General features: G+C 66.2%; 1 protein-coding gene across 5 annotated transcripts in view; it reads right to left on the bottom strand.

Moving 5' to 3' along the window:
- Positions 1–2,344: 2,344 nt before the first annotated feature.
- The window catches only part of PXDN (peroxidasin), a 72,781-nt gene continuing 48,479 nt past the window's right edge, over positions 2,345–26,646 (bottom strand). For all 5 annotated transcript variants that reach the window (XM_041757539.1, XM_041757541.1, XM_041757540.1 and 2 more), the window contains 13 exons: positions 25,835–25,951; positions 24,762–24,920; positions 23,752–23,864; positions 22,708–22,864; positions 19,338–19,446; positions 18,664–18,821; positions 15,344–16,847; positions 11,400–11,534; positions 10,337–10,545; positions 6,939–7,059; positions 6,693–6,825; positions 4,891–5,004; positions 2,345–4,245 (listed from right to left, as the gene is read on the bottom strand). In XM_041757539.1, the coding sequence (XP_041613473.1) occupies positions 4,126–4,245; positions 4,891–5,004; positions 6,693–6,825; positions 6,939–7,059; positions 10,337–10,545; positions 11,400–11,534; positions 15,344–16,847; positions 18,664–18,821; positions 19,338–19,446; positions 22,708–22,864; positions 23,752–23,864; positions 24,762–24,920; positions 25,835–25,951 (3,149 nt within the window). In that variant the 3' untranslated portion in view covers positions 2,345–4,125. The remainder of the gene's footprint in view (positions 4,246–4,890; positions 5,005–6,692; positions 6,826–6,938; positions 7,060–10,336; positions 10,546–11,399; positions 11,535–15,343; positions 16,848–18,663; positions 18,822–19,337; positions 19,447–22,707; positions 22,865–23,751; positions 23,865–24,761; positions 24,921–25,834; positions 25,952–26,646) is intronic.

Here is a 26,646-nt window from a genome sequence, read left to right as displayed (position 1 = left end):
AAGTGCCCCGGCAGGAGGCCGGGCTCGGGCGCCACGGGGTGGGGCGGGGACGCAGCCCAAGCGCTGTGCAGGCCGCAGCACGCACGCTCGGGGCACCTGTGGGGGGCGGGAAGGGCGGGAGCAGCCCCACAGGCAAGGCTCAAGGCCTGTCAGTGCCAACAGGAAGTGGGGCGCCAGGCGCTCCGGCTCCCAGAGTTGCAGCCTCGGTCGCTCCCGTCCCTCCCGGTCCCTCCTGTCCCTCCCGGTCCCTCCCGCGGGCACCGCGTGCGCGGCCCGTGGAATCCACGACTGAATCAGGTGTGGGCGGCGCCGGCTTTCCGCGGATCTGGTGCCCTGAGGGAAGCACCCGCCCCTCCAGGCCGCGCCCCTGGCGGTGGGCGGGGGTCACTCTCTATTTTAGGGCAGAAATCTCTAAAGAGCACAAACAGCGACGCGCTGCAGGAAGCTCCTTTGAGAACAGCCCACGCGAGGCCCTCGGCTCCGGCTGCCTTGGTCGCCTGATTGGTTTTGCTCACTGAGGGCAAAACGAAGAAAATGTGCGCGCCGGACGGATGTGGATCGTTGGGAAAGCATCTGACAATGACGTCACGCGGCCACAGAACTCGGGACGAGGCTCGCTAACCATCGGACGGGGGTCGGTTTTGGGACACACGCCGGGAGTCAGGTTTTCCATGACGCTTCAGACGATGCTCAGGGTTGGAAACGGCAGAAAGAATAATGAAAATCGGGTTCCGTGCCCGTTGCCCAAGGCTGCGGGAGAACAGGCACAGCGGGGACCCGGGGACCCGCCGGGAGGGAACACTCGGTCGGGAGGGCTTCCTTCCCCCGTCCCCACCCCACAGCCCATGGAGCGATTCCTGGAAACCGCCGCTTCCCAGCGCAGCTGTCAGGATCGTAATGGAAAGAAGGTGACCTCGAGGCCACCGCGAGAAGGGCAGAGGGACGTGTGCGCCGTGGGCGGGACGCGGGCCTCTGCACGGGGCTGACGTGGACACCGCAGGTGGAAGCCCAGCGCCTCTCCGCAGATCCCGCAGATCCCACAGACGTGCGCACCTTCCTCCAGCGGCTGCTTGCACGAAGGGTGAGGATGGGGCTCCGGGAAGCCAAGGGCACCTGGAACCTTCCAGTCAAACCGGCTACCCCGCTGGCAGGATGCTTGATCCCCTGAACCCGAATAACCTCGAACCCACAACCAGGATCTGAAGCATCAAACAGGCACCCAACAGCTGAAGAACGAGAACGCCATCTGGCCGGGGAGAGGCAGCTAGGGCTGGAGGCCAGCCTGGAGGCGGCGGGGCGGGTGCGAGGGGGAGGTGGCGGGATTGGGCAGTGTGTCTGGAGCCCCCACGGCCCGGGCGCAGCGTCCCCGGTGGCGGGCACCACAACCCCCCTTCCGCAGCCACAGGACACCCCCAGCACCCGACGGGCGCCGGCTCGCCTCCCGGCTTCAGCGGTGCCAGGTTGTCACGTGGTCCATCCACCCAGAGCGGAACGTGACTTCCGGAACCGCTGCCCCAGCAGCCAGGGCCTGTTTCCTAAACATGAAACACGTTTAAGATGCGCTTGTTGGGGGCGGCCCGGGGGGGCTCAGCGGTTTAGCGCCGCCTTCAGCCCGGGGCGTGATCCTGGGGTCCCAAGATCGAGTCCCGCGTCGGGCTCCCCGCATGGAGCCTGCTTCTCCCTCTGCCTGTGTCTCTGCCTCTCTCCCTCTGTGTCTCTCATGAAAAAATAAATAAAATGTTTAAAAAAAAAAAAAGGATGCGCTGGTTGGGTTCCATGGACACGCGTGAGCATCTCTCTGCTGAATCACTCAGCAGATAAAATGCGACGACGTACGTCAGCGGCGCCCCTTGTGCAGCAGGGGACGGGGGTGAGGGGTGTTCAAAAGGCAGCGGAGGGGTCTCTGGACCTTCTCCGTGACTCTGAAAGCAACACGCAGGTCGTCGGCCGTCGCCAGTTGTATTAGGTTCGCTTGAAGCAGGAGAAAGGCCCCGGGTCCTCCCAGCTGCCCAGCCCCCGCCCCCCCGCCCCCGAGCCCAGAGAGGGAGGGCGGCCCTGCGACCCCACAACCCCGTGGAGAGGGGCCCTCCCATCCCAGGTCCCCAGGGCCACGCAGTCCCTGTGACAAGGACGTGCCTGGGGGTGGGGGCGGCTGCCGCAGGCTCTCCCAGGCCCCCCAACCCGGCCCAGAGCCAGCCCCTCGGCCCCGTGAGCGCCCAGGCCGCCTGGCGTCAGAGCCCCCCTGAATCCGCCCTCGCTCCTCCTCGCCCCTGCTCTCACAGCACGGCGCCCGCGAGCGGCCACTGCGCCGCGGGCGGGCCCCAAAGAAGCACGCCAGGCTCCGTTTGAAGACGTGGCCCATTTATTGGAACTGGCGGCCTCGGTACATAGTGCAAACGTCTCTTTGGTAATGAACTGATTACAATGAACACAGGAAGGCGCTGGGCTGCTGGCGACAGTCGGGGGTAAATAAATATGTACACTCGCCTCGCGCGGCCGCCGAGGGTCCCTTCGGGCGTGAGGACACGGGGAGCCCCCGACGTTACAGGCGCGGACGGCCCCTCCCCGAGCACGCGGGCCCAGCCACAGGTTCCCGCCGGCGCGGGCGCCTCCAGACGCTCCCGGGCCGCGGGTGCGCAGTCATCGTGTACCTGAGCAACTCCGTGACCCCGCGCGGCACACGCGGCCGTCCACTCTCGCCCACACAAATCGGTTCTGACATTTGGTTACTCCACGTGACTCGGTATCTCCCAGGAAGCCCCTGCCCCACGAGACACCTGCTCGTATTTCCCACTTCATGTTCTGAGCATGAGAAATCGAGCTGGCGGCGTCTAAAGCCCCAGTGGGTGCACTCACCCCGCCCCAGGGTCGTGGCAGCCGGGTCCCGGGGCCGGGGGGCTCCTGCCTGGGGTTGGGCCGGACCAGGCTCTGAAGCTGCCCACCACGTGCCCGCCCACCAGGAGCCCCCGCCTCCAGGCCAGCGCGGTGACCGCCACCCGGGCGCCCCTGCCGGGGACTCGCTGGCCGCCACGTACTGAGACCACCCGCGTCCTCGGTTCCCCCATGCGGGGCGGGGGCCTGGGTGTGTGCTCCGCTCGGCGCCCGCACGCGGTGGGCACTGGGGTCCGGGCCTGCGGAGCCGCGCTGCTGCGTTCGGGGACACGCTTCTCAGGACACAGGTGACTTCACCGTTTAGAACAAAACAGGAGGTTTTCATCGATTAGGACGAGAGCGACCATGAGGTATGAGAGCTGCTTTTCTCTCGATTCTAACAGCTCTTGCATAGCGGAAGTGATTTTTCTGCCATTCCTGACGCCTAAACATGGGCAAGATTTCATCAATGTCGTGCGTTTTGAAAATACAGATGAGGTAAAGGGTCGACTGCGCTTCTGTAAGGCACTCGCAGGACCTGAAGTCAGGAAGTCCCCAACGCCGGCGCCTCCGTCGGGGGGAGTCCTCCAGGCCCCGGCCGGGGCAGGACGGAACACGGACACGGGCCTTCCGTAGGAACAGGGCTTCGGGGCGTCCGCGCCAGGCAGCGTCACGCGAGTTGTGGCGAAAACCAACCCGTTTCTGCATGCGGCTTCCTGTGGGTCTCACGGGCGAGGTGCTGGAAGCCGCGGGCGGGCGGGCGGGCGACCGAGCGGCGGGGCCGTCCCTCCGGGGACCGCATGCTGCTGCCTCGGCGGGGCCGCGGGGGCCCGCACCCCCGCCCAGACCGTCACCCTACGATCTGTCCTCCCTTTCTGCCGCGGCACGTGTCCTTCCGGCGGCTCCGCGACGCGCCCGAACCGCGGCTGGCTCTTCCGCGAGCTCCAGGTGTCAGAACCAAGCGGGACTCACTTTTGGTTGAGAAGAAACGGTGGTATCCGGGGAAGTGAATTTAGGAGACTAGATGACTTAACTGTGCAATTTAATAGTAGCACCAATATTTCATTAAAAACATTAAATAAAAACCTGAGAATCTAACGTGAAGTTAGGACACGTGTCCGTGGTTTCTCCTCTGAGCGTGCTCTGGCCGAAGCACCCGTTCTCCACTGACACGGAAGGGTCCCTCCCGTGCGCAGGCCTGCGCCGGCCGTGGGGCTCGAGGATGCGCGGAGGGCCCCGGAGGCCTCCCCGCGCCTAGGGCTTCCTCCCCGCGCCGTCTCTCGGGCAGACCGGACAGCAGGCCCCGCGGGCTCTCACGGGCGCCGGGCACTCGGCGGGCTGGCAGGCTTCCACGAAGCAGGTGACCTGCCCGTCCTGGAGGAGAGAGGGCCCGACCGTCAGCTCCCGGGGCGCGGCGTCGGCATCACCCCGCCTGTCCGCCCTCCCGACCGTGCGCAGGTCTGTAACAGGGCTGGTGGGCCGCTGAGGAGCAGCTGCAGACACCCTGCACTGCGTCCGGAGGTCCCGCCCACCGCCCTGACGGCCCTCCGTCCCTGCAGAGAGCCCAGGACCACGGGGCCCGCCCCCGAGACCCCAGGATCACGTCCGGGATGTCCACCAGGAGGTCAAAGGAGGGAGATGCTGCTGGACCCCGTGCCGTCCCCGCTCTGCTGTGATTCCCAAACAGCACAACCACCGAGGACCCCGGGGACCCCTCCCCTCCCCTCCCGGACCATGGAACAAATCCCTGTGGACACCTCAGGCACCAGGCTGGCCCGCCGATCTTCCAACCCACCTCCCCAGCCTCTGCCCTGAAGCCCCGGCCTGGACACCGCGGCCACTGCGGCCACCGCGGCGCCTCCGTCCACTTCTGTGCAGACTGACAACCACCTGGTGGGCCCAGCTCCTCGCTGGCGTGAAGAGCCCGTGGCCGCCTGGGGCAGCGTGTGCAGGCCGCCCTTGCACGGTGCTCCGCGGGAGGTCCGTGCACCCGTTCCCACGGCACAGCCCCGTACTCACACGGCACTCGCAGGCGGTGCACGCATCTCGCTTCCACTTGGCGCCGTTGGCGTGCGGCTCCCCGTCGGCGTCCATGCAGTCCGCGGTGCTGAGCCGGGACTCCAGCCTCTTTATCTGCAGCAAAGCAAAAAGGTGCAGCGGTCACTTCCGGCGACGAGCTCAGCCTGGCAAGTGCGTCTGTGCCTTCGCCTGCAGTGATGCCTCCTGCTCAACAGGATGCTTCAGATTCGCCCGTCACACAGCTGGCGGTGTCCCATGGCACGGCCCCGCATGACACTGCCGCGTCAGGGTTCAGGGGGCATAGGTTGCCCCATGGCTGCGGCCGGCAAGAGGACAGGAAGCAGGAGAGAGGCTCCCACAGGCCTCAGCGGCAACCGCCCAGGCACGAGCACCTGCCCCAAGACTCCCGGCCGCGGACACCTGCGAGCGGCCACCAGCCCCGTCGCGGGCCTCCCAGGGCGCCCTCCTCCTCGCTGCCACTGGCCAATGGCGACACGGCTGGGCGGCTTATCTCTCTGCACGTGGAGGGGCCAGCGGCCCAAAAAACCCCCGCCTCATCTACTCGACCTCGAGGAGCGTTTTCCAGGCAACCAAATCTCCCAGCCCCGCAGAGGAGAGGGGACACCCCGGTGCGAACACCTGGCGATGCGTCTGCTCTGATCAAGGACGGCGCGCCGGGACTGACTGGACGCACACCGCCCGCGGCGGACACTGAACACCTTCCACCCACTCCATGGGACAGCGCCGCGCACAGCACGGCCTCCCAGGGATGACCCATGGTCTCCGTGGCCTGGGTCACCTGGGCCCGTGCAGCCTGCATCCCCCCGCCCGCAGCCGGGACCGGCGCTGCCCGCTCTCAGGTGGGCTCTGGAGGGAAGTCGCCTCCGGCACTCGGGCCCCTCAGCATAATCGATCTTGAAGTTCCCAGGCCTCAGAGTCGGGTCCCGAATCCTGAAGCCGCGGCCACAGGCCAGGCAGGGCGGCTGGGGATGGGGAAGGGGGCCTCGGTGGCCGCTGACCACATTTCAGCACGAAGCCGGAAGAAGCAGGACGAATCTCGGCCAGTGTCTCCCTCGGAGACAATTAGGATACAGCTGCACGTGGGTGAACCAGGCCGGGCCGTGCAGACGGAGAGATGCCCACGAACTACCCACATGTCCCCCGGGGAGCAGCCAACAGTCACAGCAGATGTTGCCCCTGCATTTCTCCAAACCTGCCGCCCCCACCCAGCGAGCAGCCCGCCCTGAAATGCAGGGTGCGCAGAGTGAAGGGGATGCACAGCGGTGCTGTTTCCTCCTGCAGGTGGAAGGAGCCCTGAGGCCACGGGCGGCAGCCCCCGAGGTGCTGGGGGGCAGGCAGATGAGTCATTTTCTGCAAAACCCTAAAGGTCCTTGGAGAAGAGCCCAGGGCGGAAACCCTTGGCGCAGGTGGCGCCTGACCACAAAATACCTCTGACCCTCCCTGGGGACAAGGAATCAACCGACGTTCCTGAAGAAGCATCTTTGGAACAGGACCCCTGAGGTTTGAATTCTCCGTGGCCCTAATCCTGACTTACGGCCGCTGCGGGCTCCGGGCTGCCTAGGACGGTACCTGCCGGCAGCCCACCGTGAGAGCCCCCTGGCCACCAGGAAGCCCAGGGCCAGGCCCATGTAGCCAGATGCAGGCCACAGGAGAAGAGCCACCCGGACAGAAGTGACGCACTGCAGAGGCTCCCGACAAGGGAGCCGGGGCCCACATCACACCCGCAGGGTCGCAGGGGCAAGGCCGTCTGTGACGCGGGCAGGGCGTGCAGCGACAGGTACCTGTTCTCTGAGGTCCGTGATGGTCTTTTGCATTTCCAGAACGAAGTCCTTGAAGTCATTGGCGCCCAGTGCTTGTGGGTGCTCGTGCGAGGCGGCCGTGGCATTGCCCAGATGCTTCCTGCGTTTCCCGATGCTGCACAAAGGAGAAGCACAAGCCGCTCACAGACCTCGGCACGTCACACAGGCCGTGGGTCCCGGCGGCCACAGGCGCCCCGCCCCAGGCCCCTGCCCCAAGGACGGCCATACCTCGGGGTCCCTGCGGGGCCTGCTTCCCCAGTGGGCTCGTCCTCCTGGTAGCTGAACTCCAGGGACCGCTTGCCTCGGAAGTGGTAGGAAAACGCGTTGAACTGTCCCCGGGTCCTGCAGTCTGAAGTGAGGTGGGGGATGTGAGACACCAGCTATCCTCCAGGAGCAATCGTGCCCATCCTGGGACGCGCCGCCTCGACGTCACGGCTTGTCTACGACGCCAGCGTGGCCTCCCTCCTCCCTCCATGGAAGGACAGCCTCTGGACCTCATCCTCCTGCTCCCTGGAGGCCCCAACCTCGCCCGGTCTCCTGGCCGACAGCCAGGGCAGCCTCCTGCGGGGACGCCCCACACCTGCTGTCCTCTCAACCCTGTGCTTCCTGCCCACACGCAGAGGCCGAGCACTAGGCCAGGGCGTCCCCGTCCTCCGCGGCCGGGGCACCTTGTGCTCCCTCCTCCGGCCCCAGGCTCTGCTCCCTGGACGCCCTCTGCTTGGCCCTGACTACACCATCCCACGGACACCCGGTTCCAGCCTGGGCGCCACCGCCCAGGACTGTGGCCAAGGCTACGAACGGCCCTTCCCAAATGCCGAAGTGTCCAGAGCAGCGGCAGAAATCCCGGGAGGAAGAAAGGCTGCGGAAAAGGCTGGCACGCTCCTCCCCGGGCCAGCCGGCCGCGACCGCCGCTGGAACGCAAGGACACGCCGCGCACAGGACAGACCCGCAGACAACCCGTCCTCGCATTCTGGGATTTCACTCCGCAGCACCCAGCTTCCCACTCAAACCTGGCCCAGCTCCCGAGACCCCAGCCTGACACGGGTTCACAGGGGACAGGCCCCGGGAGGCCCCGGGTCACGCTCCGAGGGGGAAGTGCTCATCACCAGCAGCGTTCCTGGCCCGCAGCCCAGGCGGCCTCGGGGTGACAGGAGGTGCTCACTAGCGAGACCGACGGCCTTCACCTTCCCAACACAGAGACCTTCCCGTTCTCACACCTGGCAAACGCGGAATTTATGCTCCAGCCAGGTGACCCGCGTCCAGGTGCCTAGTGGAGGGAGCAGCCACAGGGGAGCCTAGTGGAGGGAGCAGCCACAGGGGAGCCTAGTGGAGGGAGCAGCCACAGGGGAGCCTAGTGGAGGGAGCAGCCACAGGGGAGCCTAGTGGAGGGAGCAGCCACAGGGGAGCCTAGTGGAGGGAGCAGCCACAGGGGAGCCTAGTGGAGGGAGCAGCCACAGGGGAGCCTAGTGGAGGGAGCAGCCACAGGGGAGCCTAGTGGAGGGAGCAGCCACAGGGGAGCCTCCTGGAGCTGCTGAGTGCCAGCCCCGCCCACAGGGTGCCAGCCCCGCCCACAGGGTGCCAGCCCCGCCCACAGGGCCCCAGCCCCGCCCACAGGCCCCAGCCCCGCCCACAGGCCCCAGCCCCGCCCACAGGGCCCCAGCCCCGCCCACAGGGCCCCGCCTCACCCCCAGGGCCCCAGCCCCGCCCACAAGGCCCCAGCCCCGCCCACAGGCCCCAGCCCCGCCCACAGGCCCCAGCCCCGCCCACGTCACAACCTGCACCTAATCTGAGAACCGAACCCTGGGAGGGGCCGTCTACGCAGGGCAGGGGGAGGCCTGCCCAGCTCCTGCTGCGGACTGTGGCCGCCAACGGGCTGGGCGTGAGACCCCGTGTGGGAAGGGCGCGGCGCGTGCCCTGTGCTGCCCCTGCACACGCCGTCATTCCCGGGGAGGGCGGCCCGCTGCCTGCGACCTCCTCCGCTGGTTTAGGGAAAAATGCGTCTTCCCTTAAAACACACACGTGCACATGCACGTACAGACGGCGCGTGCATATACACGTGCGGGCACACACAGGCACTCCCACACCTGCGTGCAGACACACGCATGCACGTGTACTCACACAGACACACGTATCACAGGGATGGAGGCAACAGTGATTCGTGATAAAACTAACAACGCACAGACCCGATGACGTATATGAATCATTTATACCACCTTAAAGTCAGTGCAATTATTTGAAGGCGGCGTGCCTTCGTGTTTGCGTGTGCGTGCGTGTGCACGCGTGTGCCCCATCAGTCCCCACAAAGGGGCAGTTTCTCACTTCAGAAGAAGACACAGAAACTGCCCACGCGGAGGTTCTCAGGGCTCCCCGCGCGCCAGCCTCACACCAGCCTCACGCCTCGCTCCACAAACGCGCGGACGGCTCTGCGGGAGCTCGAGCGAGCTGCTCTCTGATTTTTTAAATCGCAAAGTAAACAGCCCCTGACATTTGGGCCCATCAAAGCCCAATTCTTTGTCTTTCTGCTGCATTTCCAACGTGGCTTTTGACCTACGATGGAAGACGAAGCTCACGAAGCCTCCCTGACCCAGGGCAGCTCCGGACCTGGCGGGACAGCGTGGGGATCTCAGCAGGTGCACGAGGGACAGCGGCCCGATGACGAAGCCCAGGGCCCGTGCCCATCCTCTGGGTTCTCTGAGCGAGACCACGGAAAACCCGGCTCAGCCGCCACCGAGCAGCGGGGCCCCTGGTAACACTATCAGGACGCGGCGTTGTGTACACAATCAGCTTTGCCCAGGGGCTTCCAAAGAGCCGCCTCCTGCGGGTGCAAGGACCCAGCTCGCCGCCCTGGCCACCGAAACGCACGCGGAGCTGGACACACCAGCGAGGTTATTTCTTAAAAAAGAAAAAAAAAAAAGCTAAAACAAAAAAACAAGTTTCCCTTGGATGTAATAACGAGAACGTGACTGTTTCGGGACGTGGGGCGGGCGGTAAACCGGCTGAATCTGCACGTGAATCCTAGACTATTACAAATCACGTGGGCCACACACCCGGTGCCGCATCTACACTGTACGCAGGCATCGTATATGCACGCAGACAGGACAGCCCGACGGAGGCAGAGCCACAACCGGGTCAGACACCCAGCCACGCGCGGACGTGCGCAGAGCAACAGCGCTAACCCGCGGCCCGGGGCCCTACCAAGGAGGACCCGCAGAAAGGAGGGGGCGGAGGGCAGGAGAGCGGCTCCCGGGCCGGACACGCCCGGCCTCCTCGACCGCGGGCAGATGCAGTTTGAGTAAAGCCCCAATTACATCCGAATTAGGAGATGGTGGTGGCGAGCCACAGCGGGACCTGGGGACACGGGGAAGCCGTGGGGGCCAGCCCCAGCTCACGACCCCTCACGACATGCTCCAGGACCTGCCGGCACAGGCGTTTGGAACGCGCAGCAAACGTGTCTACACAGTGAGTCTGACGTGTGCTGTGCTGCCTGGGGAGTGCGGGTCGGTGTCCCCCGCGGGCTCCAGACCCAGACCCGGCCGGGCCCTCCTCCCTGCCCCGTGGGTGGCCGCCTGAGCCGTGGGCCACAGGCGGCGGGGACGGCGCACCCCGCCCGCACCCCGGCCGCGCACCTTCACAGCAGTCCTGCCACACGCGCAGGTCCACCCTGGGAACTTCGTCACAGCTGCCGTACCCGTGGGGGAACTCCGCCACGCGGAACACGTCCCGCTGCACACGCGTGATGTTGTCGGCATTGTCGCACAGAATCCTGGCCAGGGACGTCTGCTTGATCTGTGTCAGCTGCGCCGGGGAGAACACCCCCGGGTTTTCGTACCACAACCTGTGCTTCCCCGGGGCCAGAGGAAAGCAGAGAGGCACAGACACGGGTGAATGGCAACGCTCCCGGAGGCCTGTCCCCGCGCGACGCCACCCAGTCGACGTGGACTCACGGGGCGACGCACGGGCCCGGTTCCCTTCTCAAGAAACAACAGAGAATCTGGGCTGAAGCCGGCAGAAGGTCAGCTCTGCCACCAACGGCTCCTGCCTCCCTGCGTCTCCAGAAAGGTGCACGCCTTCACCTGTGCCCTGCAGCACCTGTCTTCACCTGTCCCCGGGACACCTGCACCCACTTGTCCCCGTGGTCCCTGCCTTCACCTGTGCCCTGCAGCACCTGTCTTCATCTGTCCTCACAACACCTGCACCCACTTGTCCCCGTGGTACCTGCCTTCACCTGTCCCTTGTCCCTTGTAGCACCTGCCTTCATCTGTCAACGTGGTACCTGTCTTCACCTGTCCCGTGTAGCACCTGTCTTCACCTGTCCCCTGTAGCACCTGCCTTCACCTGTCCTGTGGTCCTGCCTTCACCTGTCTCCATGGTACTTGTCTTCACCTATGCCCTATACCACTGTCTTCACCTGTCCCCATGGTAAACTGCCTTCACCTGTGCCCTGTGGCATCTGTCTTCATCTATCTCCAGTGTACCTGTCTTCACTCGTAGCAGTGGCACCTGTATTCACCTGTCCCCTACAGCATCGGTGTTCACCTGTTCCTGTGGCACCTGCATTCACCTGATGTCTACATCACCTGCATTCACCTGTCCCCCAGACACCTGTGCTCACCTGTGCCCTGTAGCACCTGTCTTCACCTGTCCCCTATAGCATCTGACTTCACCTGTCCTTGGGGCACCTGGGTTTACCTGTCCCCATCTCTCAAGCGCTTGAACTGCGTGCTCAGCAGACACATTAGGGTGGGCCCCAGCCGGCTGCCTGGGACCAAGTCTTCCACCATGAGGGCGGGGAATAAGTCAATGTTGAGTGGGGATCCATATAACCTACAAAAATAAATAAATAAATAAATAAATAAGTGAATCTTTAAATTTGCTGAAAAAAGCTGTAGGCAGTGAATAAAGCAAACATGAAAAAAAGCCCTCATTTTTTATTATTATTTAGCATCTTTCCCACTTTCTGTTAACAAAGAAAATTCGCTATTCATTTCAAGCATCTACCCATATTTCTAAAAATCTCCATACTTTGTTTATATATACGTGAATAACACACACACAGGCACACATTTAAGTTTAGAAACACCAAGCTGGTACAAAGAAAATTAACGAAAACCAAGCTGGTAGAAAGAAAAGTAACAACCCACTTCTCCATTCAGAAATAACCACCCCTGATGCTGTAATGTCTGCCCTTCCAGTGTCTTCTTTTTTTTTTTTTTTTTTTAATATTTATTTGTTTATTCACGATAGAGACAGAGAGAGAGGCAGAGACACAGGAGGGAGAAGCCGCTCCATGCCGGGAGCCTGACGTGGGACCCGATCCGGGGCTCCAGGACCACACCCTGGGCCAAAGGCAGGTGCCAAACCACCGAGCCTCCCAGGGATCCCTTTTTTAATGTATTTTTAAATATTTTACTTATTTACTTGATAGAGTAACAGAGAGAGAGCACGCGCGGGCACAGAGAGGGCACAGAGACGGGGAGAGGCAGAGCGAGGAGCAGCAGAGCCCGGCTGAGCGGGGAGCCCGGCTGAGCGGGGAGCCCAGCGTGGGACTCGAACCCAGGACCCCGAGGTCCCGGCCTGAGCCCCCAGGCGCCCCCAGAGCCAGATCTTTAAGGGACTAATTGTAACACCGGGTTCCCCTACTTCTTGGACGAGCGTGCGGCCTGCGAGCCCACGGCCACGGGGCCCAAATGCTCCAGAACAAACACGCTGGGCGAACCCCTGCGGCTCGCAGGGTCCCCAGCGCAAGAGGCCCCGGCGCCCAGCGGGGACGCCCGTGGCTGGGGCTCAGGCCTCGGCCCCCCCAGCTCGGCCGTAAGGGCGGCCACCAGCACCGCCTGGCACCCTCCGCGGCCCTGCAGCCCTCCACCCCTCCGCCCCCCACCCCTCCGCGGCCCTGCAGCCCTCCACTCCTCCGCCCTCCGCCCCCCACCCCTCCGCGGCCCTGCAGCCCTCCACGCCCTCTGTCCCTCCGCCCCCCGCCCCTCCGCGGCCCTGCAGCCCTCCACCCCTCCGCCCCCCACCCCTCCGCGGCCCTCCGCCCCCCACCCCTCCGCGGCCCTGCAGCCCTCCACGCCCTCTGTCCCTCCGCCCTCCGCCCCCCGCCCCTCCGCGGCCCTGCAGCCCTCCACCCCTCCGCCCCTCCACCCCCCCACCCCTCCGCGGCCCTGCAGCCCTCCACGCCCTCTGTCCCTCCGCCCTCCGCCCCCCGTCCCTCCGCGGCCCTGCAGCCCTCCACCCCTCCGCCCCCCACCCCTCCGCGGCCCTGCAGCCCTCCACGCCCTCTGTCCCTCCGCCCTCCGCCCCCCACCCCTCCGCGGCCCTGCAGCCCTCCACCCCTCCGCCCCCCACCCCTCCGCCCTCCGCCCCCCACCCCTCCGCGGCCCTGCAGCCCTCCACGCCCTCTGTCCCTCCGCCCTCCGCCCCCCGCCCCTCCGCGGCCCTCCACCCCTCCGCCCCTCCACCCCCCCACCCCTCCGCGGCCCTGCAGCCCTCCACCCCTCCGCCCCCCACCCCTCTGCCCTCCGCCCCCCCACCCCTCCGCGGCCCTGCAGCCCTCCACGCCCTCTGTCCCTCCGCCCTCGGCCCCCTGCCCCTCCGCGGCCCTGCAGCCCTCCACCCCTCCGCCCCCCACCCCTCCGCGGCCCTGCAGCCCTCCACGCCCTCTGTCCCTCCGCCCTCCGCCCCCCACCCCTCCGCGGCCCTGCAGCCCTCCACCCCTCCGCCCCCCACCCCTCCGCCCTCCGCCCCCCACCCCTCCGCGGCCCTGCAGCCCTCCACGCCCTCTGTCCCTCCGCCCTCCGCCCCCCGCCCCTCCGCGGCCCTCCACCCCTCCGCCCCTCCACCCCCCCACCCCTCCGCGGCCCTGCAGCCCTCCACCCCTCCGCCCCCCACCCCTCTGCCCTCCGCCCCCCACCCCTCCGCGGCCCTGCAGCCCTCCACGCCCTCTGTCCCTCCGCCCTCCGCCCCCTGCCCCTCCGCGGCCCTGCAGCCCTCCACCCCTCCGCCCCTCCGCCCCCCACCCCTCCGCGGCCCTGCAGCCCTCCACCCCTCCGCCCCGCACCCCTCCGCCCTCCGCCCCCCGCCCCCCACCCCTCCGCGGCCCTGCAGCCCTCCACGCCCTCTGCCCCTCCACCCCTCCGCCCCTCCCCCCTCTGAAGCCCTACATCCCTCCGCCCCCCCCCCTCCGTCCCCTCTGCCCTTTCCACCCCTCCGTGGTCCTCCATCCCTCCGCCCTCCGCAGGGGCACTAAGGCCATGAGCCATGTGCGCCGAGGGGAGCAAAGGAGCGGGACGCGGGCGGAATCCGCGGCCACCGGGGCTAAAGGCGGCTCCACTGAACCCCGCGGACCCCGGCGCCGAGGCCAGCCCGACCCCGACTCCGACCCCGGAGCGCGGAGCTCAGACCCGGAGGCCGGAGGCCGGGACCCGTGGGGCTGGGGGGCGCCGCAGGCGTGGCGGGGAGCGGTGGGGGGGGGGCCTGACCCCAGAAGGCCGCGCCCTGCGGGGCCGGACACAGCGGAGCGGCCTGCGGGAGGAGCCTCGGCGGGAGGCGGCGGGAGGAGCCTCGGCGGGAGGCGGCGGGAGGAGCCTCGGCGGGAGGCGGCGGGAGGCGGCGGGAGGCGGCGGGAGGCGGCGGGAGCCCGGAGGAAACCCCAGGAGGGCGGGCGCGAGGGAGGGAGGCAGCCCGGGCGCGGGCCGGGACCCCAGGAGGGCGGGGGCCGAGCGTGCGGGCCACGGGGGCAGGGGGGGGCACGACGGGGAGGGGCCGGTGCCGGCAGCGCCCATCCTCCTGGACCTGGCCCTGAGCCCCTGCCGCCTGTGGGGGGGAACCGCAGCTCCACCCCGCAGCCACACCCCGCAGCCCCCCCTGCGGCTCCCCCCTGCAACTCCCCCCTCCCCGGCCCTGCCACTGCAGCTCCCCCCGCAGCTAACTACCCCCTCCCCACAGACCCCCCCACAGCTCCCCCCCCCGCAGCTCCACCCCCACAGTCCCCCCGCAGCTCCTCCCCTGCAACTCCCCCCCCACCCCCCTGCTGCGGCTCCACCCCCTGGGCCCTAACCACAGCAGCTCCCCCTGCAGCTAACCGCCCTCCCAGACCCCTCCCCCGCAGCTCCACCCCGGAGCTCCCCCCCCAACAGATGCCCCTACGGCTCCACCCCCGTGGCTCCACTATGCAGTTCCACCTCCCCCCAAGCTCTACCCCTGCCAGCCCCCCGCACCCCGCAGCTCCCCCTCGGAGCCGCCCCCACCCCCGCAGCTCCACTCCCGCAGATGCCCCCACAGCGCCACCCCCCCACAGCCTCCTCGCAGCTCCACCCCCATAGCCCCTGCAGCTCACCCCTGGAGCTCCCCACCTACATCCCCCCAGCCCTTCTCCCCCAGCAACTCCACCCCGCAGGCCCCGCAGGCATTCAGGGGAGGCCACAGGAGCACCCCCCCACAGCCAGGCTCCCCCAGGGGGGCCCTTGTGCTCCCTGGCGGCCACCCCACCCCCTGCACCAGCTCCCCCACTGCAGGCAGCCCCTCTGCAGGCTCCACCCTCCGGGGTCCAGGGTCCCCTCCACCACTCACAGGGCTGCTCCCTGGCGCGGCCTTTACCGACCAAAGACGCCCCGCAGTCCCCGTGGACTCACCGTCTCAGCTTCTCCCGGATCTCGGGGTTCTTGATCTCGTTCTTCAGGTCCTCGAAGGTGTGGGCAGCCGACAGGTTGCAGTAGACCCGGTACTCGTGGTAGGGCGGGATGCCGTGGTCGCGGCCCCGCTGGATGTTGATGGCGGCCAGGTCCAGGGCCACCGTGTGCGCCATGGAGAAGAGCCGCTCGGTGAGCTCCGTGTTCAGCAGCTGGGTGGGCACGCGCATCTTGCCCGCCACGCCGAACAGGCCCCTGAGCAGCGGGTCGATGCCGCCCTCGTTCACGATGCGGAAGGGGGAGAAGAAGGCTTTGTGCAGGGGGACGTGTCCCTGCGCGATGGGCTCGAAGTCCTCGTCCAGCCGGTAGAGCACGGGGTTGATGAGCGTGTGGCCGAACCTGAAGGCGGCCGTGGCGAAGGCGTTGAAGATGCCGGCGTTGACGCCCGGGTCGTAGCCGCGGTACTCGCCCAGCACCTTCATGCCCACCTCGCCCAGCACCTTGGGCAGCCAGTGCTGGTAGGTGATGTGCTGCATCTGCGCGCCCACGATCTTCCTGGCCTCGTGGTACACGGTGTCGCCGTCCCAGTGCGGGTTCAGGCCGAGCAGCTCTGTGGCCACGCGGTTGTGCTCCCGGAACCAGAGCGTGTGCATGCTGGTGAGGCCGAGCTGCTCGTTGGCGCGGTGGTCCCCGGCCAGGAAGCAGGGGATGGGGCTCTCGTGCTCGTCCCGCATGCACTCCGTGGGCGGCCCGGTGGCGAAGGGCAGCAGCGGCTTCCCCGAGCGCTGCACGATGCCCTGCCGCAGCAGCCCGCGGTGGCTGGCCAGGTCCCGGATGGCGCGCGCCTCGTGCTCCGTGCTCCCGTACACGTTGGAGGCGTCGATGTAGGAGGTGAGCTGGTTGATCTGCTCCCGCGGGTACACGGAGTTCATGAGCAGGGACGTCATGCCGCTGCCGCACACGGGGCTGGAGCGCACGAAGAACATGCAGCGCGCCCCGTTCCTGACGCGGGGGTCGTTGGGGGGCACGGCGACCGAGAAGCACGGGGGGTCGCTGCTGCACACGGAGCTGCAGTGCTGCCCGTCGGAGAAGCGGGCCTGGCTCAGGGCCACCACCGTGGAGTCCAGGTCGTGGTCCAGAAACTGGCCCCACTGCATCAGCATGTGGGTGAACTGCTCGTCGGGCGTGACGGTCTCCGTGCCGATGAGCGAGGTGGACACGAGCCGGGGCATGGGGAGCGCGTGCCCGTGGTACAGCCGGCCGGGGTTGACGCCCCGCGGCGTGTTGAAGCCGTTCTCGTACACGGCTTTCAGCAGGCGCTCGAAGGCGGTCAGCGAGGCGCCCCACATGGGGTGCTGCAGGTTGTTGCAGGTGCCGTCGTGGGTGCGGTACTTCTGGTGGAAGCACATGTCCGAGCAGTTGTTCACGCGCCGGTGCGCGGTACAGCCCGACAGGTTGGCGATGAGGCTCAGGTACTGGGGCGACACCAGGTCGTTGTAGTGGTAGCCTGCGGCAGAGGGGAGCGCCTTACTCCCCGGGGCGGCGGCGCGACACGCGGCCCCAGCCCCCAGTCCTCCCCAGACCTGCCCGCTGGGAGGGGACGGCCCGGGGTCCACTCGGCAGGGAGGACCCGACGTGCACCGGGGCCTGCTCTGGGGGCTGCCCGCAGACCCCCGCACCCAGCAGTGGCACGTGTGTGCACACGCACCCTCGGCCCACCCTGCCGGGCGCCCCTCACCACGACCTCTCCGCAGTGTCTGCTCAGAGCCGATCGACACAGACTCTGGTGTAAGAGAACCGGGCCAGTCCCGATCTGTGGGGGCAGCGTCTGAACGACCCCCCACGGGGCGGGAGGCAGGAGGTGTCGCCATCAGAAGCGGGCACCGGCGGGCTGCGGGAGGCCCGGGACACCAGCTGCACGCCCCCAGGCTCAGTCACCCCCGGAGGCTGCGTCAGCAGGCAGGTCCCCAACACGGGCTCGGACGCCAGGGTGCGGGGCTCCGTTCAGTTAGCTCGGGAAGTGCCAGCAGCCCCGGCGGTGGGGGGTCGCGGACAGGCCCCGGGGGAGGCCCCGGCTGTCTAGGCTGCACAGGCAGGCCGCCCCATGTGGTGGACGTGTGACAGCCGGGGCTGCAAGCAGCTGACGAAGCTGCGCCCCGCGCCTCCCACAAAACCGGGCAGCGGGTCACCTGGGGCACGAACCAGCCCGATGATGGCCGCGCACCAGGAATCCCGCCAACCGCCCCGACCGCCTCCGACCACATCGTCCTGTGCTCCCCGCTAGAAACGGGCACTGTCCCCGGACGCACACAGGGAGCCACCCGCGAAGACGCTAGACATGAGGACGGGTAGTGCCCGAGAGCCCGGGACACAGGGATCCCGGGGGGCTGTCGGCGGGCGGCTCCGATGGTCTCTCTCTTCCGCCGGGATCATGACCCCGGCTTTGTGGAAGCAGGACCAGGGGCCGGGGGAGCCGCGTTGCGGTGCACGCCTGGAGCTTCCGGAGGTGAGACACCTCCTCCCACCCCCCTGCACCTGCTCCTCTGCGTCACTGAGCGTCACCTCTGGCCTTCCAGCCCCCGGGGCAGAGACCCTATCACCTGACTCCCCACATTCAGGCCGCCAAGTGATGTCGCCTCCACCTTCCAGCCACATCTGGAGACACTCCACACGCCAGGCACCTCACTGCCAGCAGGTTCCTCTCTCCTGGGACACCCCATGGACACCTGCCACACCGGCACCCCTTGGACACCCATGGACACCCCACAGACACTTGCCACACAGGACCCCCCTGGGACACCCCACAGACAGTTGTCATGCCAGGCTCCCCGGGACACCCCACGGTCACCTGCTGACCCGGTCCCCCCGGGACACCCCACAGACACCTGCCATTGTACATTTGTATCCAGGAACGCTCAATTCTTAAGGACGTTTCCACCCTGACGGGAAGGTGGGCCCACTGACGGCAAGTCAGGAGACCCCGGAGCTCGGCGCACACGCTCACGAGAGCTTTAAACGGCCGCTCGCGGCCGAAGGAGAAGGGGGGCTCCGACAGGGTGGAAACCCCGGCCGCTAGCACCTGTGCTGGCAGCGGGTCCACGCGGCACCAGGGCGGCCTGACGCCCCTGTCCGGGGTTCCCGCAGCACAGACGAGTGGCCAGGTCCCAGGGGCCAGGTCCCAGGTCCCAGGGGCCCGACCTGCCCGGGAGGCGGTGGCTGCGGGACCCAGCACGGCCCACACCTGGGCAGGCGTGTCCTCACTCAGCGGGGCACGCGGGAGCGGCCGGCGCTCGGGGGTGGGGGTGGGTTGGGGGGGGACTGACTTGTTCCGTTCAGGTCGACCATGAGGCCGTGCTGCACGTGCTCCTGAATCAGCTGCAGCGTCCGCTCAAATATCTCTCCCGCGCGCGCCTGCTCCACGGTGTAGGGGTCTCTCGGGTAGCGGAACAAGGCCAGCAGGTCGTTGGGGGTTCGGGGGCGGCTGCCAGGGGGTCAGGAGCACACGGGGAAGACAGAAGAAACGTTTGAGGACACAAATCAGTCACATCCAAAAATATAATTATTGCCACTAAGTATTTCTGTAGCTACTTTTCTAGAGACGTGATGTTGCGTACCTTACTCATCCCAAGTGGAAGGCATCAAACACAACAAAACCAAAGACACTAAAAACAAACAATTAAGTCAATAGAGAAAACACAGGTCATCTGTTCCAGTTACGATGCAGAATAAAACGCTTAGGAGCTGCCAACGAGGACTACGCTACGGCCTGAGGGCCTGCTCTCGGCCGAGCCCTCCGAGAACCTCCGAGAACGTGTGCTCTGTGGCTCCTACTCAGGGCGCGGCTCTGGGATCTGACCCCCACGACACCTGATGCCGACGCCGATTACGTCGATGCTCAAACTACAAGGTTTTCCCTCAGACGCAACAGGTCCCGGCTCTGCGCCCCCCCAGAGGCCGAGCGAGCGGAGGTGTGCGCGCGCCTCCGCCCCCGCCGTACCTGTCAAACAGGTGTGTGCGGGTCGAGTTGATGGCTCTGTCCACGGTCGCAATCGCTTCCACAATCGAGGTGGCCACGAACGGGTCGCCGTTTCGACTGACGTCGGGAACTGGAAAACAGGAAGCCGTTGGTTACACAAAGCCGCCCCCGCGTGCCTCCCGCGGTGGCGTCTGCACGCGCCGTCCTTTACACGTGAGGCTCGCGGTCCCCGCGTCCTGTCTCGCACAGCGAAGCTGCAGTCACCCCAGGGGCCGGGTCCCAGCAGGACGCACATCACAGACCTTAGTCCTGACATCACGCGATGCCCCTAAGACGACGGGAAAGGGGACACGGAAGGGGACAGGGCAGTTGTCCCGGCAGAGCGGGGCTGCAGGCGCCCTGGGCAGCGCGGCCGGGGGCCTGCGACCCTCGAGCTCGGTCCATCCCGCCGAAGGCCAAACCCTCCCCGACACGGATCCCCGTCACCACCCCGGGCAGACCGCCACCCACACACACGGGAGCACGCGTGCACACGGTTAAGCCTGCGGCCCTCTGAAGCTGTGCCAGATCTTCTTCTTTTAAAAGATTTTATTTATTTGAGAGAGAGCACGAGTGGGAGGAAAGGGAGAAGCAGGCCCCCCGCTGAGCAGGGAGCCCCACGCAGGACTCGATCCCAGGACCCCGAGAGCGTGACCTGAGCTGACGGCAGGCGCCCCACCACTGCACCCCCGGGTGCCCCCGTTCCTCACTTCCTACTCGCCTCGTCTTTCCCGTCCCTGAACACCACAGCTTCCTGAACAAATCCCCCCACCCGACCAGTCGGCCGCGGCCGGTGCCCACGGCACCAGGGACACGCTCGGCCTGCGGCTGCACGGCCTTCCCTCGGCTCACCACCTTCCCAGCCGCCTTCCCACGGAATTTGACGCCGCTGGAAGGACCTAGAGCAACGCTTCTCACTTGGCCTGGGGATACGCTTCCCCCCCACCACTTCCTACCCCCCGGGATACACTGCGTTTCCCCCCCCAGGATACACTTCCTCCCCTGGGATACGTTTCCTCACCCCCTGGAAAACACTGCCCCCCCCCCCCCCGGGATACACTTCTTCCAGACTGGGATACACTTTCTCCCGTGTGGGAAATCCTTCCTCCCGCGTGGGAAATCCCTCCTCCCCCCTGGGATACATATACTTCCTCCGCCTGGGGTGTCCCTCCTGCCGACTCCTCACACCTCCGAGCCGTCCTTTGCAGGGTCAGGCTCATTCTCTGTCCTCGTCTGACCCACAGGTCCCCAGACCTGACTGGTCCCCGCTCTGGCGTCCCGACGCCCACTCTTCCTTGGTCCGCTCACGGGGGTGTGCCACTTCTTCGTCCCGCCAGAGCGGCCGGGGCCCAGCTGCCAGCCGCCTACCTGCCCAAGGCTGCCCCTGGGCAATCCCGTCGGTGCCATGGTCACCCGCCAGCCCTGACCTGTGGACACAGAAGTCGACGCCCCTTCCCTGCCGGGTCTGCCCTGCTCTGTCGGCCAGGTTGGTGGCCATGGCGGTGGCCCGTGGGATCTGCGGCCAGTCACTGGGCTCACGGCCTCCTCGCACCTGTCCCTACGGCCGGTGCCACCGCTGAGCAAAGCAGACCGCCCACGGACTTCCCACATACGCGGAATAAGAGCCAAAGGAAGGCGTGGCCAGCAAGGCCCCAGACCGGCCGGCCTCCCCGGGGCCTCCACGGGCCTCGTGGTTTTCGGTGCGTCCAACCTCAGGCTCCGCACTGGCCGCTGCACGTGGCTCTGCTTCTCAGAATTTGCTGGGGTGGGTGGTCCTCTCCGGCGGCCTCCCCGCAACCCCACGCTCCCGGCTGGAACCTACTGGTGGCTCTGCTGCTCCTCGTCCCTGTGCCACCAGCATCTCCACGCTGAGCGGGAAGGCGCTGCCTAACGCGACCCTCGGGCGCACCCCAACACTGGGTGCACCCCGACACGGGGCACCCTGCACAGAGCCCGGTGCAGCGCCCCTGCGCGCTCTGCAAACCCGACCCTCTCACCGCTGCCGGTGAGCCGCTCCAGCGTCTGAACCATTCACCCGCCTGCGCAGCGCGTGGCCCAACAGCGTTTCCTCACACAGAAACCCCCACTCGGTTTGTCTCCAACGGAGCCAAATTTACAAAGGTGTGAACCTAATATTTTTATGCCAAGTGGTAGACAAATGAATCAGATGATTTTACACATTTTTGTGACTGATATTTCATTATTACAAACAACTTGGATTTTTCTCTAAATGATGATCACAAAGATAATTTGAAAATATATACCTACCTACCTACCTTTACAAAAAATATAGGAAATTCACCCAAACATCAATGGTGGTTATTTCTTGGAAGTAGGATCATGGGTAGGAAATTGTTTTTAAATCTCATATGTAAGTAATTTGTATCAAAATCAACATTTTTTTGGTATCAAAAATTGTAACTGAAAAAACTAAAATCACAGAACTCATCAATCTAATTTTACATCCATTTCACACACCATATATAATGAGAAAATGATATTTTTCCCTTAAAAACCTCTCTAAACCAGGCTCTCAGCTATTCCTCTATGGTTCCCATTTGGTGAACACCCACAGGCTTCAGGCACCGGGGGGTGCTGGGCGCACAAGCCCACCAGACCCCATCCCACCTGCTCAAGAGTGGGAAAGGCAGCTGCACGGCCCAAGTGAAGGATGCGGACACTCAGGCCGGGCCGCCCAGGATGGCACAGGGGAAGCTGGACGGGATGGGATGGGTGTGAGATGCGAGTCTGGGTCAAACCTGAGACTGCGGGCTTCACCCCGGGGCCACGGCCCACAAGGAGGTATTTGCGACACATCACGGGACCCGCAGTTTGAGAAAGGTGGTGGCTGTGTGTGGATGGAACGGGGGAACGGGGCCAGCAAGGGGCAGACGCAGCGGCTGGATCCGGTCCAGGGCAGGGGACGGCCCCCCGATGGAGGACACTGGTCCTGGGAAGACGCGTGGCCCCATCCAGAACGAGAGGGAGCACAGCAAAGCGGCACCGGCTCTTAAAGCAACGGCCACGTCGCACACCCGCCAGACAGTGACTCGACCACCGATGTCCCATCTGAATGGGTCTGGGTGACGGCCGTGCCAACCACCGAATCCCTGACCAAGGAGGGCCCACGGAGCCTGCAGTCTCGGGGCAGCAGCGAGAGGGGGCGGCTGCCTGAGGGCGTGATGCCGGGCAGGCAGCAACCCTCTCGGGGCCCCGGAGCCCCCGTGCCCCCTGCAACCAGGGACACGCCGCCTTCCGAGAATCCGATGGCGGGTCTGGACGTGCCCTGGGCCACGTGCTCCCCTGCTGCCTGAGCCCACGCTGCGAGCGTCCCGCCGGCCCGCGAACTCACCGCTCACGCTGAGCACCATGCTGACAGACGCCTGGCCGATAGTGTTCCGCGCCACGCACTCGTAGCGGCCTGCGTCCGCGGTCCCGACGTCGTGGATCGTCAGGAACCCCTCGGGGCTAATGTGAAATTTCCCACTTTCCGTCACCTGAACCCCATCCTGGAGCGAAGCAGAACAGAAAGGATGCCAGGAATAAGGCGGGAAGCAGGAGCTGTTCCACTTGGGGGCGGAGGGACCACCGTGAGCACCACATAGGTGTGCAGAGCCCAGACGCTCCGCTTGGGTCTGTGCAAAACTGCAGAGAAGGGGAGATTCACCCCAGTTTACTGAAACTCGTCTTGCAAAAGATCCAAAAAGATGAAGACAGAGAGCAAGGTCCTTGGATTCTGCAGGACCAGGGGTGGGGGCCCAGAAAAGGAAACCCCCCAGGGGACCCGCATGACGGCGGGGAAGGCACAGAGCGTGGGCACCGGGTGATGCAGCGGGGCCCTGGCCAAGGTCTCCCGGGACACAGGACACCAGAGCCACCGGGGCGGAGGGCAGGCGATGGGCCGGCCGAGGACGGGCGGGAGCACAGCCACGGGGCCAGCGGGGCGGCCACGCGGGGTCCCGGCATAGGGCAGCTGAGGGCTGGCGGGCGGGGGATAAGCGGCCCCCAGGATGCAGGTCTCCGGGGAGGGCCCCCTGCCGTGGGCCCCCTGCCCTCCACGGACACACACCCCGTTGACACCCTCGATCCTAATGGCCAAAAACCGCAACGCAATTTAGTCTTGGGCTTCACAGGCGCAACGCAGAGAACTGCGGTAACCACCGAAAACCTTCTCTGTTGACGATGGGGCCACGGATCTAACGGGAGGGTTTGCTTTGCTTTTGTCACTGAGAGGAACGCGAAAAGGAGAGCGTTCCGGTCCGTTTCCTTCCCGTTTTGCTACTAAGGGTCGCACAGCATCGGGGCTACAGTGCGTGGTTTTCTCCGCGGGGACCCTGTGTGGGAGCGGCGAGCTGGGGGCTGCTCCCACCCCGCGCCCCGGCCTGCGCCCCAGTACCTTGTTCCAGGTGATGGCGGGCTCGGGCTCGCCCTGGGAGCTGCAGGGCAGCTGCACGTTGCTGCCCACGTCCACCGTCATGTCGCTGGGAATGCTGGCAAACACCGGCGTGACTGCAAGGCAAGGAGGGCCAGCTGACCGGGGGGAGGACCTGGACCCTCGTCACCTGAGCCGCAAAGCTTCAGAAGGGCCCCTCGTCCTCAGCCAGGGCAGGCCCAGGGCACTCCTGGCCGGCACGAGGTCCACACCCGCCCCCCACCCCGCTCCCAGCTGTGTCTACATGGAGAAAGGGGGCGGAGGGGACAGGCCCTGGGGAGAGGCTGGCGTGAGGCCGGGAGATGCACACTTAGGAGAAAAACTGGTCTCACCTGGGGATCGAGGGGCCTGGGCTTTCAGGGACCCCCCACATTCCCACACAACAGGCACCCCCAGCCCTGCCCAGCAGGGAGTGAGAAGGGCGGGCCGAGCACCCAGAGCCAGTGCAGCAGCCTAGGGAACAGGACACCCAGCCAGGCCCCAGCCGTCAGGGGAGGACCCTCCCCAAGCACCGGGGGAGGCCCCGCGAGCCTCAGCTCTCCCTGCCTCAGGTGCCCCGTGTGGAGATGACCGTCGGGGGCTCCCAGAAATGACACAGGGAAGACGGGGGTGAAGGCTCATAGGACAGCCGGGCAAGATGGGATCTCGGACATGGTCAGGGTCTGTCCACGGGCCAGCGGCCGCTGGACCCGGCGCCCAGCACCGAGCATCCCAGGGAGGACCTCAGAGCCATCCCGCCTGAAGGGGCATCGGTCTGCCCCGGGGAACACGGACGAGTCGGCCTTGTCAGAGCTCAGCATGAGCGTGGTCACGGGCTGAGGTGGAGGGATTCCACGCAGGACGTGCACCCGGGGCCCAGGTGCCAGGGACAGGTGTTCAGAGGAGAGCGGCGCTGGTCACGGGCAGGGAGGTGGCGCCGGCGGCAGGGGGCCTGCCCTTCCCCGCAGCGGGTCTGCACGCCCGGAAGCACGTACCCCTGGGCTGCACGGTCAGGTGGGCCACGGCCCTCTGGGAGCCAATGATGTTGACGGCCTGGCACTCGTACTGGCCCTGGTCGTGCAGCGCGACGCCCGAGATCCTGAGCGTTCCCGACGAGAGGACGAGGTGCCTCCTGTCCACGGACAGCTGGCTCCCTGAAAGGCACGGGGCACCGGTGCGATGGGGCGCGGGCGGCACCCGGGAAAGCCGGTGGAGCAGAACGATCTCAGAGCGAGCTGAACGACAGGACCGACCGGCGCCAACCGAGCCACGTTCCAGCACAAGCGGTGTGTGGCCGGCTCGGGGACAGGGCGCCCCCACCTCTGACGAACTCCCCAGAAGCAGGGAGGAGATGAGACATGGGGAGGGGTACAGGGGGCTCGGGGGCGTTGGCCCAAGGACGGCCCGCTGGGGAGGGGTCGGGAGCCACAGGTTCCTAACATCCGCGACACCCGGGGAAGGTGCGGGCACCTGCCCCTGGACAAGCCCCTCCTGCCCGGGCACAGGGTGGTGGGACCTCAGGTGTTTGCTCCTCCGGCACGAAGGCAGGGAGCTGCCCTCCGGGGCAAGGCTGGGCCTTGCGGCAGGTCCTTGAGGTCAACCCCGGACCGAGCCCTGAGGCCACCTCCACCCCCCCCCCCACCTCCCAGCCAGGCCACTGGTGCCCGGGGCACGTCTGCATCGTCATCAAGTCATTGGCCAACAGTCCCGCAGCTGAAGTGGGGGGGGGGGCAAGGAATCAGGGGGATCGGCCGTCTAACCTCGGATGGCGAGACGGCATCACAGCCCCAGAGAACGAAGCGACAGCGAGCTTCTAGAAACCCATGCTTTGACAGTTTCCGGAAAGTTCTACACTACCTGCTATTAGATTTCATCAAGATGCTCCTTAAGTGATTTGAGGTATGACAGGGACTCTGGAGCAGAGCGCAGCAGAAGGCGGGACAGTGCACGTGTGCAGCGCGGTAGCCGTGGCCCCACACCCGGGTCCCCCGGGCCGGGGCAGGGGAAGGGCAGACGGACCTGCCTCCTGCGTGTGCAGCGCGTCCCCCGGGCGCCGGCCAGTGCTCACCTCCTTTGGTCCAGGCGATGACCGGCTGCGGGTAGCCCTTGGCCTCACACTGGAAATCCACCGTCTGACCCTCGATGACCGCTCTGTCCTCAGGGGTCACGGTGAACTGGGGGAGAGCTTCGCAAGGAAACACAGAAACGACATTTCAGAGACGGTTTGGGGTAGAAATGCTGTAAGGTAGCGTCCCTGTCTGTGCTCCCTGTAGAGGCCAGGGCACCAAGACGGGCCACCAGCCACGCTGCAGGGGGAGGGTCTGCGAGCAGTGGGACAAGATAGGGAAGGGCATGAAAACATCAAGAGCATCATCCTGTCGGAGTCTTTGCTAACCAGGCAGCTGCGGGCCACCCGGCACAAGGGCGCAGGGGGCACAGAGCATGCAGAGGGTGCAGAGGGCATAGAGAGCACAGAGGGTGCAGGGGGCACAGAGGGTGCAGAGGGTGCGGGGGGCACAAAGGTTGTAGAGCATGCAGAGGGCACAGAGGATGCAGAGTGTGCAGAGGGCATAGAGGGTGCAGAGGGTGCGGGGGGCACAGAGGGTGCAGAGGGTGCGGGGGGCACAGAGGGTGCAGAGGGCATAGAGGGTGCAGAAGGCATAAAGGGTGCAGAGGGCACAGAGGGCGCAGAGGGCATAGAGGGTGCAGAGGGCATAGAGGGTGCAGAGGGCACAGAGGGCGCAGAGGGCATAGAGGGTGCAGAGGGCATAGAGGGTGCAGAGGGTGCGGGGGCACAGAGGGCGCAGAGGGCATAGAGGGTGCAGAGGGTGCGGGGGGCACAGAGGGTGCAGAGGGCATAGAGGGTGCAGAGGGTGCAGA

This window comes from Vulpes lagopus, chromosome 5 (assembly GCF_018345385.1).
Source record: "Vulpes lagopus strain Blue_001 chromosome 5, ASM1834538v1, whole genome shotgun sequence".
Lineage (NCBI taxonomy): Eukaryota > Metazoa > Chordata > Mammalia > Carnivora > Canidae > Vulpes > Vulpes lagopus.
This window is presented reverse-complemented; position numbering and strand designations above follow the sequence as displayed.